Here is a 15,578-nt window from a genome sequence, read left to right as displayed (position 1 = left end):
GGAGGTAGTGAGGTTGGTTTAATTGCTAGTGATCTGCCACCTGATGAGGTTAACAATTGGATCTCTGGAGTATCAGACTGGATATGACAGCCGACGCCCTATCCTGGTGCTGGTGATTCAGTCTGCTTCTCAGGTCTTGGACTTCAGCTCTGTTCCAGTCTTCTCAAGTTAAGTTTGTTTTTGATATTGTTCACACTTGCTCTTGTTGGTCAATTCAGTTTTTTTTTGGTCAGCCAGCCCCTGCTGGGGTTGTTGTGAGTTCATTTTCCCCTTCACCGTCGATGTCTGATGAACTCCCTCTTCTGGTGAAGGAAGGTAGTGAGGCTGATTACCAAACACCTCATCTGGTAGATGATGACTGGGTAACAGGAAATTCTGACTGGATATAAGGCAGCCGACGCCCTTCTGAGTCGCTGGTGATTTCGCTGCTGGATTCTTGGAGACCAGTCTGATTCCTGCTTCCCAAAGATAAGTTTTTGCTCTGCTATCGAACTTATTAGTTTTGTTTTGTTTACCTTGTTTTTGGGAGTTCAGCCATCCCCGGTCGGGGGTGTGCTGAGTTCCATTTTTGTCTCTCATCAGTTTGTCTTTTTGCTCTGTCTTCAGAATTTACCTGAGTGCTGATATAGTCTTTTTGAAGTCCTAGCGACTTCAGGGCCTGTTTTTCCTATCAGACGGTTGGGACATTTTTTGGTAGGGTTTTTTACGGATTGCAGACAGCAGCTTTTCTATCCTGTCCTTTTTAGTTAGCTTGGGCCCCATCGTTTGCTCAACCTATCTTTCTATCTGTGTTAGTGTTTTTCATCTTGCTTCACCGTCATTATATGTTGGGGGCTGCCTATTGCTTTGGGGTCTGCTCTGGGGCAGTTTAGATTTCCCCTTTCTTTCTTTAGGCCTATTTAGTTCTCCAGCTGTGTTCGAGGGGTCTAGGGCATCGTAGGAACCCCCCACGGCTACTGTTAGTTCTTGTGCATAGGATCTGGGGTCTGCAATCCGATAGCTACCAACCTCTCCGGTTTTCTGGACTTAGCTTGTATTTTTGTTTTTTCCTCCTTCGGTGACTCATTCATAACAGGTTGTGCTGAATTTCCACTCCTATTTATCTGTATTTGCCTTTTGGTCCCTTATTAGATTGGCCTCTTTTTGCTCTGTCTCAGAATATTTCAGAGTGCTGATATAGTGGGAGAAGTCTAGTGACTTCAGGGTTAATTTTGCTATCAGAAGTGTTGGACATTATTTTGGTAGGGTTTTTGGCAGATTGCAGACAGTGTCTTTCCTTTCCTGTCCTTTCTAGTTAGTCGGGCCCCATCGTTTGCTCAGCCTATTTTTCTGCCTTTGTTTGTGTTTTCATCTTGTTTCACCGTCAATACATGTGGGGGGCTGTCTTTCCTTTGGGGTCTGCTCTGCTCTGGGGCAGTTAGTTTTCCTCTTTTCCTGCTTTAGGCTTATGTAGCTCTCCGGTTGTGACGAGGCGTCTAGGATCATCGTAGGTACGCTCCACGACTGCTGCTAGTTGTGTGGTAAGATCAGGGTTTTCTGAGACTTGGCTTGTGTTGTTTTTTTCCTCCTCGGTGACCCATTCATAACACACCCCTTCCTGACCGTTCTCCATGGCGCTGCTCACCCTGACCGTTCTCTGCTGGCAGCCCCGCTCTTACCGTTCTCCAGAGGCCGGCTTATTTTAACCATTCTCTGCAGGACGCTCATACAACTCCTGATAATTCACTTGTCTCATACTGGACATATGCAGGATATTAGCAGCTGCACCCAGTGTCAGGCCAGATTAAGCCCACATTATCACTATCTCACACTCGCACACACTCACACACTTTCATATTCTCACTCGCTCTCTCATACTCGCACACACTCTTATACTTGCACTCTCACATACTTTATCTCCACACAATACATTACACCGGGGACAATAAATTGCGTCTTGTTCTTATTTTATATAAATAGATATTAAATAATTTTGTGCATTTTAACAATACAAATAAAAAGTACAATGATATAAAACCATCATCACTAATAATCATGACGTGAGGATTGGTTGACTCCTTCCAAGATCTGAGGCTGTAGACTGCACCGTCTGGGCGCGGGTGCAGGTACCTGCCATCTTGGGGCGGAGGGTTGTGTCTGATTATGTGCTCCACTGCAGTAGTGCCCTATGCATTAGTGGTGTCATGCTCTATGCTGGAGGATGCTTTTTGGTATTCTTTTGAATATTTTTATGCTTTGGGTCAAGATTTGTGTTCTAGATCTGCCTTTTCCATGCGCTACCGTACATGGTGGCACCTCGTTGTCTCTGTGTGCCATTTTATGTGGTCACATAACAGCCACACCGCCATTAAAGTGTGTTCATCCCGTATTAATTATAACCATTGTCTGGCTGGTGGATCTGTCTCTAGTTTACCGTGCAAAGCATTGTGGGTCACTAAGACATGTGGTGCAGCATCTGCTGAGCAGAAACCCTGAGGAGATGTGATGGCGGCGAGATCTGTCTTGTCATGAGTCCTAGGGATCATTTTTATAGTCCTAATTGTGGTAATATCCCATCTGCTAGTGGGTCGGGCAATATGAATCTTCTGATGGAACCATATGGAATATGTTTAGGCTTCGGTAGGGGTGTGGTAGGAATACACACGATCCCACTTCTTATCGTTGTGGCTATCCCATGGATTCCAATGTGTCCTACAGCAGTGTAGTTGATGATTTACAATTTAAGTTGGATTTCGAGAGCTGTTGGTTGAAACCATAGCTGTAAATTGAGGTTTTGCCGTTTTTGGGCTGACTTGTACCGTAAAAGGCTGATATAAAAGAATAAATACATAAATAGAATAGAATATGTGTGCACAACGGGCCAGATTGTACCAAGAGCCTATGAAAGTGGTGGCAGAGTCTCCAGCCATAAGGAGCATTGGGTCATTGGCGACACTCATTTTATAGACTTTTGGCCAAGTTACGTGCCCTTATGTTAATTCAGAACTTTCTAGCTACATACTCTGGTAATGTTAGCACCACTACAAGGCTTTGTATATCCCAAGGAACAGGATAGACCTGTATCCAACTCTGTTCTTGATTAAGTTATGTTCTGCTGGGATTGTAGGATGGAAACCCTCTATAGCACCTCCGAAATCTCAGACCTGAAGAGACGAGCTAAAATCTAATGGACTTTGTATGGTAGAAGCACCATGGGCGAATCCACCATATTTTATGGTAAGACCTCGTGAGGTGGGACCTTTACAATAGCAAATCTCCCAATTCTATCCAATCGCCTAACGAGAAAGTCTGTCTCTTCCACCTTCACTGATCTCTCACCATTACTCTATGACTACCCATCTTCCAGTTTTCCTCATATTAACACTTTCAATTGATCTACGATTATTCCTCAACCCCATGCCCTGTTCTTGGGGATAGCTACTGTGCTCTTTGGGCTTTCCGCTAATGTTTTGGTATCAACTTATTTATCCTATATATTTAATTTCATATTAAATAATTTCGGGTATCCAGACCCTACTTATCAGTCCTCGATGAGGAATCAACGACTCAGAACCAGATATCAAAGAGTTAATTGATAAGTCCTTTAACTCCCTTGACGGTTGGGTGGTTCCCCCTTAGTTTTTGGCCTTCAGAGTTCATAGGGATTTAAAGAAGCATCCAGACCAAAATTAAAGGCCAAAAGGAAGACCTTTAGGGAGAAGCCACCAGTAGTGGACCAGCCATCATCACTGACTTGTTTATATACAAGAGTTTTGAGATTTCCATTGTGACACGTCCTTACCGCTTATCACCCATTATTACAAGTCTCTGGATGATTATGTGCTCTATGAGCCAATGCGGCAGTTGAAATGACCATTACATGGACAAGTTGCCTTAAGTTTGGACCCGGATACTTAAGAAAACAAGGTTCTTCTATCCGTTTTGAGAGACGTCTTCATAAAAAACTTAATTTCCAGCCTAATATAACAAGGCAAAAGTAAGTTTCTGTTTTTCTTCTGTTTAAGTCTTAAGTGTCGCCTATTTTCTGCTGTTTCTTGTCCTCTTCAGGATGTCGAGAATCTGTGCTCTTCGTTTCATCCAGTCGTCTGCTGGTTTCTTTGGTTGGGTTGAACGTGTGGCCGGTTTGGGGACAAAGAAGGTGTACTTAAGACGCGGGGCTCTTTGGTCACTTACAACCAAAGCTTGAACAGTCAGGGACTCTTTCAGGGGTCCGCGTCCTACGATGGTTTCCGTGGATTTGGTGGCTCCACTGTAGCGCAAGGTCAACCCTCCACCAACGTTGACATCTTGTTCAGATGGCACCAAGATGTAATTACCATTGAGCGTATAAGATCCATTATGACGTTTCAAAGCCAGGTAAACTCCGTCACTGGTGGAGGAGGAGCCACTGTTCTGACGGATCAGGATGTTGGTTGCTCCAGCCGGGATGGTAACCACGTCATTGTATCCATACCTAAAATAGAAACATTTAGATCTTGAGTGACAATAAATATCAACATAATTACAGTTCTTGCTGGGGTTTCCCCTCAAGAATTCCCAGACCCATGAATGAAGGGAATCACGTTAAGCTTTGAAGAAATAGGTGACCATGCAGTGACCCTCTGGGTCCTATGGGGCCCTGAAAAAAATCTGAGTAGAGAAGGCAGCACCAATGAATTCTTACCGAGGTTTTGTAAAAGATCCATACGTTTTGGTACAGGCAGAACCGTTTCCTCCACACACCATGCACTTGTCAAATTTCTTTTTGGATCCAATGACACGGTCACATCCGGCATGGACACAGCGCCCCTGCACGCAAACTGAGTTGGAATCGGGAGAACATGGAGTACCATCTGCTACCTGTAGAAAAAAAGATGCTAGGATTAAGGCTTTGAAACGTTGCAGTCAGCAGAATTGTGACCGCAGCTCTGACTGACTAGAAAATACTCGGTTTAATAGAGTAAATGTTGAACTGGATACTCACTCTTGGCTCTAGGACGTAGTAGTATCCCAATGGTCGGGATTGGCAGGTGAGTTTACATTGATCTTTTTCTGCAATTCCGTTATAACGTGGTACCCAGTCCATGGGTGCAGGGAACCCCTTGAAGAGGTCGACTCTGTGGTTGTACGTAGCACACTGCTGCTCTCTATAGGTCAGTGCTGCAATATTAAGAGAATATTGTTCACCTTTCTATCATTGACTCAAATTCAGCACAATCTATATCAATCCATTTGGTTTCTTTACAAAAAGCTTGACTGGTAGGATAGGTTCTACTCACCATTGCCAGTGGGACACTCCTGGGTATTACAGGATCGATACTGTGTCCTTTTCCCCTCACAGTATTTGCCCCCATTTCGAGGAATGGGCTTGTTGCACTCACGATGAGAAAACTGTACTCCACCCCCGCATGTCCTGGAGCATTCTCCATAGGGACCCCAGGAGCCCCAACCACCATTAACTGGTGTCTGCCATTAGAAAAAACATAATGTTTGATTTTGGACTTTGGTGTTGATCTTCTCTTGACATGATACATAGTCATAGGAGTACTTACATTGTAAGCTTTCATCTCAACTCTATTTATACATTTGCCATTCATGCAGGTCTTGCCCACTCCACATTGGGTACCATCCGCCCAAGGAAAATGCTTAGTTTGGCACATAAAGTGACCGTCGATCCGGCCCGTGCACCACAGAGATGAGCAGGGAGTGTGCAGGTTGGGACAATGGCGAGAGTCTGGTCCAAAGGTCAGCTGGCACTGGCGATCTGAGTCATAGTCGTTACCAGGGAATGGAACTGGAAGACGAAGTGGAGCTTGAGGCTTGTCCAAAAGACAATGACCTGGAGGGTGGAGATGCACAGCTTTATGAACCATTTTAAAGAGATTGGTGTCATAAATTGCCAGTAATGCCACTATGGTGTAGAAGATGACTTTTTGGTCTTTTAACTTACCATTGCCATTATCCAAAAAGTCTGTGATGAACTTAGCACTGCAAGGTGACCACAGCTCCTCGGGGTCTACGTAGGACATGACTGGTGCCATCATGTGTCTAGTGTTGCTTGACGGGCGGTTGAGATCAACACATGGTTTGGAATTGTCGTGAAGCATGTTGAAGACGTGTCCTATGGTCAAGAAGAGACTATGTTACCATGACCTCATCAAAGAAACAGCTAAGATGAAATTAGGCAGCGACTTTGTCAATGATTAACCCTCATAAACTTACCAAGCTCATGTGCCGCAGTAAATGCTGACTGCAAGCCGTCATCTTCCACTATGGAGCAGCTGCGTGATGGATCACAGACTGTCCCAACATCTGCCATCCCCAGTGTGTCACAGGTCGACAGTCCACAGAGGTTCTGTTAACATTGCATTGATTCATTATTTCAGCGTGTTTATATACATCCAGAGCTGCATTCATTGTTCTGCTGAGCTGCATTAACAGTTTATTAAGCCCACAGTGTACATCTCACTGCTGCCCTCTTCTGACCTAATGTGGCTGAGACTAACACAAGTAGCAACCAGTAAAATTGTAAATACAGAATAAGATGTGACTGGAGTATAAGCCATGGTAAAAACTTACCTGTCTGGTGAAGAGTATGGCTGTGTCAAAGTGTTCAGAGTCCGAGTCATTAGGTTTGTTCAGACCTCTCTGCCACTCACAGAAGTTCCTCAGCATCTCGGCAGCATTAGTGGTCATCTTCAGTCCCCCGTAGTTGTTGGATTTGTCTGCCCGGCCGATGACAACCAGCCGTGTCACAACAACATTAACTGGGTTCTTCAAACTTGGGTGGCGGAAGAATTTGGCTGCGGCTGCCATGACTGTCAGGAGGTACCGCTTGAGGCCTGCGCCATGGAAAGTTGCCATAGTCTCATCCGCAACTACCAGGGTCTCCACATAGCGAGGAACAGATGCAAAACGCTACAGAAAATAGGAAAAAGCAATAAAGTACATTAGTAATTAAAACAATGTGCAACCTCAATGTATATTTTCTATTTCTGAGTCACAAACAAATTGGATGCCATAACAGATCTCTATGGGAAATTTCCTTGGAAAACCTCAGCCCCTTGAGATCAAGAAACCTTGTCTTGTCCTCTCCTGTGTCTTTCCAGAAGGACAAGGGGTATGAGAAAACTGGACAGATAATAGCAACATGGATGCCACAGGTGTAGTCCTACATGTTGGCCATGACTGAGCTCTCTATATATTACATTTCTGGTCAAAACTTCCTTAGAAGATCTCAAAACCTTGTCTTGGCCTCCCTTGTGCTGCTCCAGAAAGGCAAGGGTTACTAGAAAACTTGGAGACTAGACAGATATTTGGAGAGCAGATAATGGGAACACAGAGAGCCTATGAATTATGACTGTAGAAAGGCCTTAATCCCAAGTATGAGAGGGGAGTAGAGGCCTCACATTTACGCCAAGTTGTTACAGCTTCATGCATAAGGGTGACCTCACCACTGACGCGTCTCTGCCTTTTTGCGATACTCTATAACTCACCATCTATGCTCGATGTCGAATGACACCCAAATAATAGTGAGCAGGGTTCTCTTATTACCAATTCATCCCCAGTGATTTTTGTTTCTTATTCCGTTGACAGCTTCATGGAAAACCGTCTGGTTATATTCGTTTCTTTACATGGATTGCGTAAATCCACTCTTGATGGTATGTCCTCACCACGTGTTACGCACACACTGCGTAATATGTGGGATGAGAGGACAGCTGATGGGTACGGGACGTACTAGTCTTTCTGAAATCCCCCCAAATCTCTGTTGTGTTTCATGTCACTATGCTTCAATTTATATTTCTTGGAAGGAGACGTTCTCTGATGTGGCCATTACCTAGAACAAGCCTTTCAAGCAAGGGCCAAGATACAGAGTATTCTGAGAAAATGTAGGCTACGGTGAATGAAGCTTTGAGCGGCTGATCTGGAGATCTTATCGATATGGTACAGTTACCCAGACAAAAGGCTTGCAGGGACTTATTTCCTCTCCGACTCTCTTTCATTTCCTCGAAGGCTCCTTATCCCATTTACGTGGCATTGTCGCTCATCACAGGATTTTCTGGGTCATTGGCCCTGGATGCTGTTCACCTATTGAGCATTGTACGGGAACCCTGCCCCTTCCTTCAAAATGTACAAAGAAAACATTCATTCATTGTCTGGGGTGGGGGGTATAGGTTGACTGAGTAAGCAATCATACATTGGAGTCTCATGTTTGGACCCCATGATGAGTGATGGCTGGCAAATCTCCACCAGTAAAAGAAAAAACTCTACCATCATGCCGCAGAAACAGTACTGTGCCATACCTGCCTACACATAGAAGAGCATAATCTGTTTGTTTGTTTTTCTATAGACCCCTTTATTGTCTGTCTTTTGAGTTGCCTAGAAAAGGCTTATTTGGGGGACCACCTTCATACATGGTGTTACTTGTCTGTCAGCAGTACAGCTCACTACCTCTTCATGCTAGTTTTATTTTACTATACAGGAAACTTCCTTTTCATATTTCACAGACTTGGTTTCCCCTATTGAATAGGAAACTACCACTCCAGGCCAGGCAGATTTGCATTTGCTATAGAAGAGACTTTTTTTTTACGCTACATAGACTTGTTTCCCTGCTAAATAGCAGACTGCCACTTCATGCCACATAGGCACACAGTTAAAGAGACTGCTTTACGGTACACAAACTTATCTCCCTGCTATATACGAGTCTAACACTTTGTGCCTTTTAGAACTGTAATATCTGCTGTAGAAGAGACTTCCTTTTTATATTACACAGACATGTTTTCTCTAATCTATAGGAGTCTACAACCTCATGCCTTGCTTTTGTTAATACTCTTAGTATAACACGGACTTGTCTCCTTCCTCTTCAAGAGATGACCATTACATGCCCAAGGAGACACCTTACCCCTTAGACCTCAGTCCAGAGCCTCTCACCTAGCCAAATCAGTTCTCATACTTTGCACTGACGAGGGCCAATAGCCCAAAACACTGTGTCTGCAAATTGAGATTCTGATTTGGCTTTTATCCTAAGTCATATTACAAGACTTGTAAAGGGTTGATTGTGACTTGTAGGATCGCTACTACCAACAGGTAGCGCTATAGAGTTCAAGTCCTCTTCCTCTCTGAAGAGGCAATTTGCCCATTACATGCCCTACAGTCTGGTCATAACTGCTGTAGAGGAGACTTCCTCTTCATAATACACAGACTTGTCTCCCTGCTCTGAAGTTACATGCTATGCAGACCTGTTTTAATAGACTGTACAAACGACTCTCACAAAGGGTGAGACTGCCTTTCCATTCTGCCCAGACTTGATGTAAGCCGCTGTTATTCAAGCCTCAAGGAAGCCAACATTGTAAGAAAAAGAGAAGGTGCAAAAATAGCAAAGACTATAAACGGTGGGAGAGTTGGGAAGGAGTCCACGGGCCATATCCCAAAAAAATAAGAATAAGTGGAAGAATCGGGTCCGATTTAAAGCAGGCAGGAAGCAGTTAACAAAACTGGGAAGGACACGGGTAACTTTCCCCCATTGCCAGTACATTTCTGTATTTTTTGGAAGGGTCCTGCCAGAGCCAAAAGTTCTCCTTCACGTTGTCTCAGTATTGGGAGACGACCAGCAAAGTACAACATTGGTCATGTATCCGATGTCATGGCGGCTACAGGCGGTGCCGGACTGTGCTGTACTTCTGTTGGGAGCAAGAAAGTTGAAGTGATTGTCTGCACATATTACATGTCTGGAAAACCAAGGCGACTGTGAATTTTGAAGCATGTCTACAAGGAGCGGAGAGGATGGGCAGAGCTGTAGGTGCCTCCGATGGGCCCGTCTTGTACTACCTATACTACCTATTTAAATCTGTGTTTCCCACACTACATTGCCACAAGTTGAAGATGTAGATGAAGCATCTGCCAGAAACCCTGTGGCTCGTCAGCTGTTGAGGAACAGACAGTATCAGAGCAAGGAAAATCCCTTTTGGAATGACTGAGTCTGTAATAAGGTTTTTCCTTTTTTGTTCATATATCTGGGTTAAGATGGAAAAAACGTCTTGGTGTAGTCTTGCTGGAAAACGGATGATTGTAGGAAAAATAGTTTTGTGGTAAAGGCATTAACCAACGTAACCTTACATTCCTTGGCTTGTACCCAGACAACCAGAGTCTCTTCAACGCTCCTGGAGATGTGGACATGTCAGTTTTCCATCTATCTGCCCCCACAATAGGCCTAGACAGAAGTCAGTGGGAGACTTCAATGACTCGGGTTAAGAGACTACTTTATTGATCGGTTTCTTCCTTCCACGAGTGGGATGTCAACTGTTGCCCTTCCGTCTACCTCAGCTACCCCAGGAGGCGGCCATATTTATTACTACAAAAACATCCAACTTTATAGAGATAAATAAACCATCTGGTCTCAAGTCCACATCCTCTGATATAGCAATTTAGAGCTCACAAGCCGTGTAAAGCTGAGCCTAATATGTAAGCGATTAATCTGCACCCCAGAATATGGTGTAAAGTTCTCATTCTCCAAAGAAAGGTTCCCACCTGTAGTCACTGTTAATCCCAGCCGAGTAATGTACTGAGTAATATATAATACTACCCTCTATGTACAAGAATATAACTACTATAATATTGCCGCTATGTACAAGAATATAACTGCCATAATACTGCCCCTATGTACAAGAATATAACCACTATAGTACTGCCCCTATGTACAAGAATATAACTTCTATAATACTGCCCCTATGTGCAAGAATATAACTGCTATAATACTGCCCCCTATGTAGAAGACTATAACTGCTATAATACTGCCCCCTATGTACAAGAATATTACTGCTATAATACTGCCCCCTATGTAGAAGACTATAACTGCTATAATACTGCCCCCTATGTAGAAAAATATAACTGCTATAATACTGCCCCCTATGTACAAGAATATAACTACTATAATACTGCCCCTATGTACAAGAATATAACTACTATAATACTGCCCCTATGTACAAGAATATAACTACTATAATACTACTCCTATGTACAAGAATATAACTACTATAATACTGTCCCTATGTACAAGAATATAACTACTATAATACTGCTCCTATGTACAAGAATATAACTGCTATAATACTGCCCCCTATGTACAAGAATATAACTGCTATAATGCTGCCCCCTATGTACAAGAATATAACTGCTATAATACTGCCCCCATGTACAAGAATATAACTTCTATAATACTGCCCCCATGTACAAGAATATAACTACTATAATATTGCCGCTATGTACAAGAATATAACTGCCATAATACTGCCCCTATGTACAAGAATATAACCACTATAGTACTGCCCCTATGTACAAGAATATAACTTCTATAATACTGCCCCTATGTGCAAGAATATAACTGCTATAATACTGCCCCCTATGTAGAAGACTATAACTGCTATAATACTGCCCCCTATGTACAAGAATATTACTGCTATAATACTGCCCCCTATGTAGAAGACTATAACTGCTATAATACTGCCCCCTATGTAGAAAAATATAACTGCTATAATACTGCCCCCTATGTACAAGAATATAACTACTATAATACTGCCCCTATGTACAAGAATATAACTACTATAATACTGCCCCTATGTACAAGAATATAACTACTATAATACTACTCCTATGTACAAGAATATAACTACTATAATACTGTCCCTATGTACAAGAATATAACTACTATAATACTGCTCCTATGTACAAGAATATAACTGCTATAATACTGCCCCCTATGTACAAGAATATAACTGCTATAATGCTGCCCCCTATGTACAAGAATATAACTGCTATAATACTGCCCCCATGTACAAGAATATAACTTCTATAATACTGCCCCCATGTACAAGAATATAACTGCTATAATACTGCCCCTATGTACAAGAATATAACTGCTATAATACTGCCCCTATGTACAAGAATATAATTACTATAATACTGCCCCCTATGTACAAGAATATAATTACTATACTACTGCTCCTAGGTACAAGAATATAACTACTATAATACTGCCCCTATGTGCAAGAATATAACTACTATAATACTGCTCCTTATGTACAAGAATATAACTACTATAATACTGCCCCTATGTGCAAGAATATAACTACTATAATACTGCCCCTATGTGCAAGAATATAACTACTATAATACTGCCCCTATGTGCAAGAATATAACTACTATAATACTGCCTCCTATGTACAAGAATATAACTACTATAATACTGCCCCCTATGTACAAGAATATAGCTACTATAATACTGCCCCTATGTACAAGAATATAACTACTATAATACTGCCCCTATGTACAAGAATATAACTACTATAATACTGCCCCTATGTACAAGAATATAACTACTATAATACTGCCCCCTATGTACAAGAATATAGCTACTATAATATTGCTCCCTATGTACAAGAATATAACTACTATAATGCTGCTCCCGATGTACAAGAATGTTAATGCTATAATATTGCCCCCCCCCCATTATTTAAGTACTCAGTATATGTATTTGTCATCACTTCTAGAAGATTTCGATTCACAGTCACACTGACATTCTAGTTATTCTGCTCCGGCATGTGCTTGTATGTGCACATAGTCATCTGGAGATCACAGCGACACTCGCTGACATATCCTGATAGATCATCTTCTATATTGTTAGGTATCATTCTATGGTTAGATTCTTGTCATCAAACATCTCAGCCTGAACCTCTTATCCCAGGACAGACTCATTCAGCGTCTCCGTACACCTGTACAAGCTGATGATGTTTGCTGTGGCACTGGACCCCCACCAGACAGGCTGAGAAAGAAAAGGGGCATCAATCCAAGTGCTAAACAAAGCGAAAGCATGACGGAATATGGCAGATGTCCGGCAACCCTACGTCAGGGCCGGCCTATATTATATTGACTGATGCATGAATGAGGCTCAAAGCAAATGTTTCCTGGAACTTTGAGAGGAATGTAGAACAGGTTGGGACAAGGAGCAGAGAGGAGAATATCATAATCAGTGTCAGATACAAGTTATGTATCCTTCTAACATCAAAGTCTATACTACCTCTGCTATCAGTCATTCCTTTCTTTATGTTTATTTACAGGAGAATATTATGGAGGCCTCATAACTTCACATCATCAGATGGTATTATTTACATAATGACCCTGGATAACATCCACATCTCATCTGCAGTAGTTGCTCCTCATCCTTAAGTTTTTTCTTTTAGGTTAATTATATATGCCAATTTTTGAATTAGGCTCTCCATATGCCTCATAAAGTCATAATTTTACAACCAAATATATGACATTTCAGTATTTTATGACTGATAAAATTATACATTTATCCAGCTTTATAGCTATCTATATGTTTTGACGGATTGTTTCATACATTTAATATGATGCCGCCTAGGCCCTAGAGCAGTGGTCCATTGTGTACACTCAATATGTGAAGGTCCATGAGATGCTATCAACTACATAACATACTTTTTAGTCTTTATTATGCTTACATAGAAGAGTATTTGGGATATTGTGACCATTTACATCTTCTCCTTCAATGAACTTGACCCAATATGTGCAACTTCTAAGAATACTTGGCTACCCATAAAAGGTAGACTTTGCCCACTCTGGAAAACATGAATGAGGTCTTTCACGAGGTCCACCACTGCCAAGGTGCGGATGACCTTCTGCATGAGTATAATGACTACAGCGATGACCAAAGCAGTGGTTGGCACCGCCATGTCACATTACTGCTTTGATGGGTTCCAATCCAACTAGAATTTGGCATAATCTCCCATTTCCCCCCATATTCAAAATATTTGATAAATTTACTGCCATTTTCTTTTTGGGTATGTGAGGTCTATGGATACACCAACTCATGTGAGGGCAAAAAGGCTGATCTAAAAGACAAGGATTGGGATCAGCAGCAAAGGTCATACCTGGTTTATTCCAGAATATTAAAAAACGTAGACCCATTGAGATCAGCCTACTTATTAAGACAATGGTGGTGGGACATCTGGCAGATATGTGACAACTAAAATTTGTTGACTTCCAAACAATCAAACATTACTGAGCCTTACCCAGATACATAGCATAGATACATAATATACATGTGACAAATGTCATGATCTTACCTTTGATCTCTTTGATGAGGGTGGCTTGTGTTTCCCAGAGTAATTATTGCCATCAGGTTCTCCTGACACTCTCATGGACACTTGAGAACCAACATTGCACATAGGTCCATTGCTTTTCTCTTGCACCTTCTTCCTTATGATGTGAGCTCCAACTCCCTCGGCACTGTTTTGTCCTCCACCTTCCATTGGTTGGATGTGGTATTCTGTCCCTCTGAACTGGAGAACGCCCAAGAGAGATGCTTCATTGTAATTCACTGCTGCGATAGATTCCGGGTCATAATTTACAGAACCGGTAAAGTAACTGCCAGATTCAGAAAGACCATTGGCATCTGACTGTCCATTTCTGCCAACGTACTGTACCATCAAGTCCTCAGAGAGAAAGCTGGGATCTTTCTCCAAATCGAGGACCAATTCTTCACCGAACGCACGAAACCGGAATATAAGGTGACTTTCTGAGGATACCTCAATACCATTTCCAGACCAGCCTGGCTGTTCCTGGCGGAAGCTGGAGTTTAGTCTTTCCGGAAACACAATTTCCTCCTTGTAACCGGCTTGAGGTCTCTCTCCAAGAGCAAGAACCACGTGTACCCAAGCAGCAGTAAAAACACTGAGGCAGAACATCTTCATAAACACCCTGAGAACCTACAAAACGTAAACTTAATTTTCTCAAAAAAATGAATTGACCAAAAATCTCACAAAGTCACAAAAAAAAGCACCAAAAATGATGGACCCAAAAGAAGAGTCCCGAAGTGAGGAAGATGACTCTGAACTCTGTGAAGATTTCTCTGAAAACTTATTTCATTGGGAGAAGGTCCATCTTTCCAGTCTTGGAGTCAATTTCTGGGCGTGCTTTTTTTTAGAATAATTTCCTTTCCTTAGAAATTCAAGTTTTGCTGATGTTGTTCCACCTCAAATTTTTTTTGGAGATATATAAAAATGTAAAAAAAAAAGCAAAAAAGTAAAATGTAGAAATGGAATAAAACTGATAAGATCAGAACCCAGGAATTAATTTTCTTTGCCAAAAAAGCAAAAAATGTTGGCTTATGTTCTAAAGTGTCTTGGCTCTGCTCCTTGCAGCTCTCTTTCCTTTCCCCTCTTGTTCTGTGAACTGACTGATCATTTAGCAGCGGGCTGTATTTAACAGCTGTCTCGGCTGAGCCCAGATTGGCTGGAACTTTTTTTTTTCTGTTTCCTCTCTCTAAACAAAATTTGATGTAGCTCAAACACTGGGGATAGTTTTTTTTTCATAAATGATGATTAATATCCTGCCTTTTCCCCCTAACTAAACCCCCACCCAAAAAAGAAAGACCCCGGAACGGAAGTCGTTAAGCTCGGAAAGGGTTAAGGGAGCAACGATTCAGCCCTCCAAGTTCAGAAGGCTGTGGAGAACAAAGATTGAGGCTGGCTTCCAACTTCTGACACAGCTGTTTTAATGTATGTCTGTATTACTCGCCCCTCGTT

General features: G+C 42.2%; 1 protein-coding gene across 1 annotated transcript; it reads right to left on the bottom strand.

The window, feature by feature from the left end:
• Window positions 1-1,929: 1,929 nt before the first annotated feature.
• Window positions 1,930-15,215, bottom strand: ADAMTS4 (ADAM metallopeptidase with thrombospondin type 1 motif 4). The gene is made up of 9 exons (XM_073566877.1): window positions 14,118-15,215; window positions 6,559-6,897; window positions 6,202-6,334; window positions 5,930-6,100; window positions 5,532-5,818; window positions 5,259-5,445; window positions 4,964-5,139; window positions 4,664-4,839; window positions 1,930-4,453 (listed from the first exon to the last, which is right to left on the bottom strand). Exons 1-9 carry the CDS (start codon window positions 14,742-14,744, stop codon window positions 4,018-4,020), a joined length of 2,532 nt encoding a protein of 843 aa, XP_073422978.1. The 5' UTR covers window positions 14,745-15,215; the 3' UTR covers window positions 1,930-4,017.
• Window positions 15,216-15,578: the final 363 nt, after the last annotated feature.

The sequence above is a fragment of the Dendrobates tinctorius genome, unplaced genomic scaffold, assembly GCF_039654945.1.
Source record: "Dendrobates tinctorius isolate UK_male_01 unplaced genomic scaffold, ASM3965494v1 ptg000019l, whole genome shotgun sequence".
Taxonomy (NCBI): domain Eukaryota; kingdom Metazoa; phylum Chordata; class Amphibia; order Anura; family Dendrobatidae; genus Dendrobates; species Dendrobates tinctorius.
The sequence above is the reverse complement of the archived record's forward strand: the minus strand, read 5'-3'. Positions and strand labels throughout refer to the sequence as shown.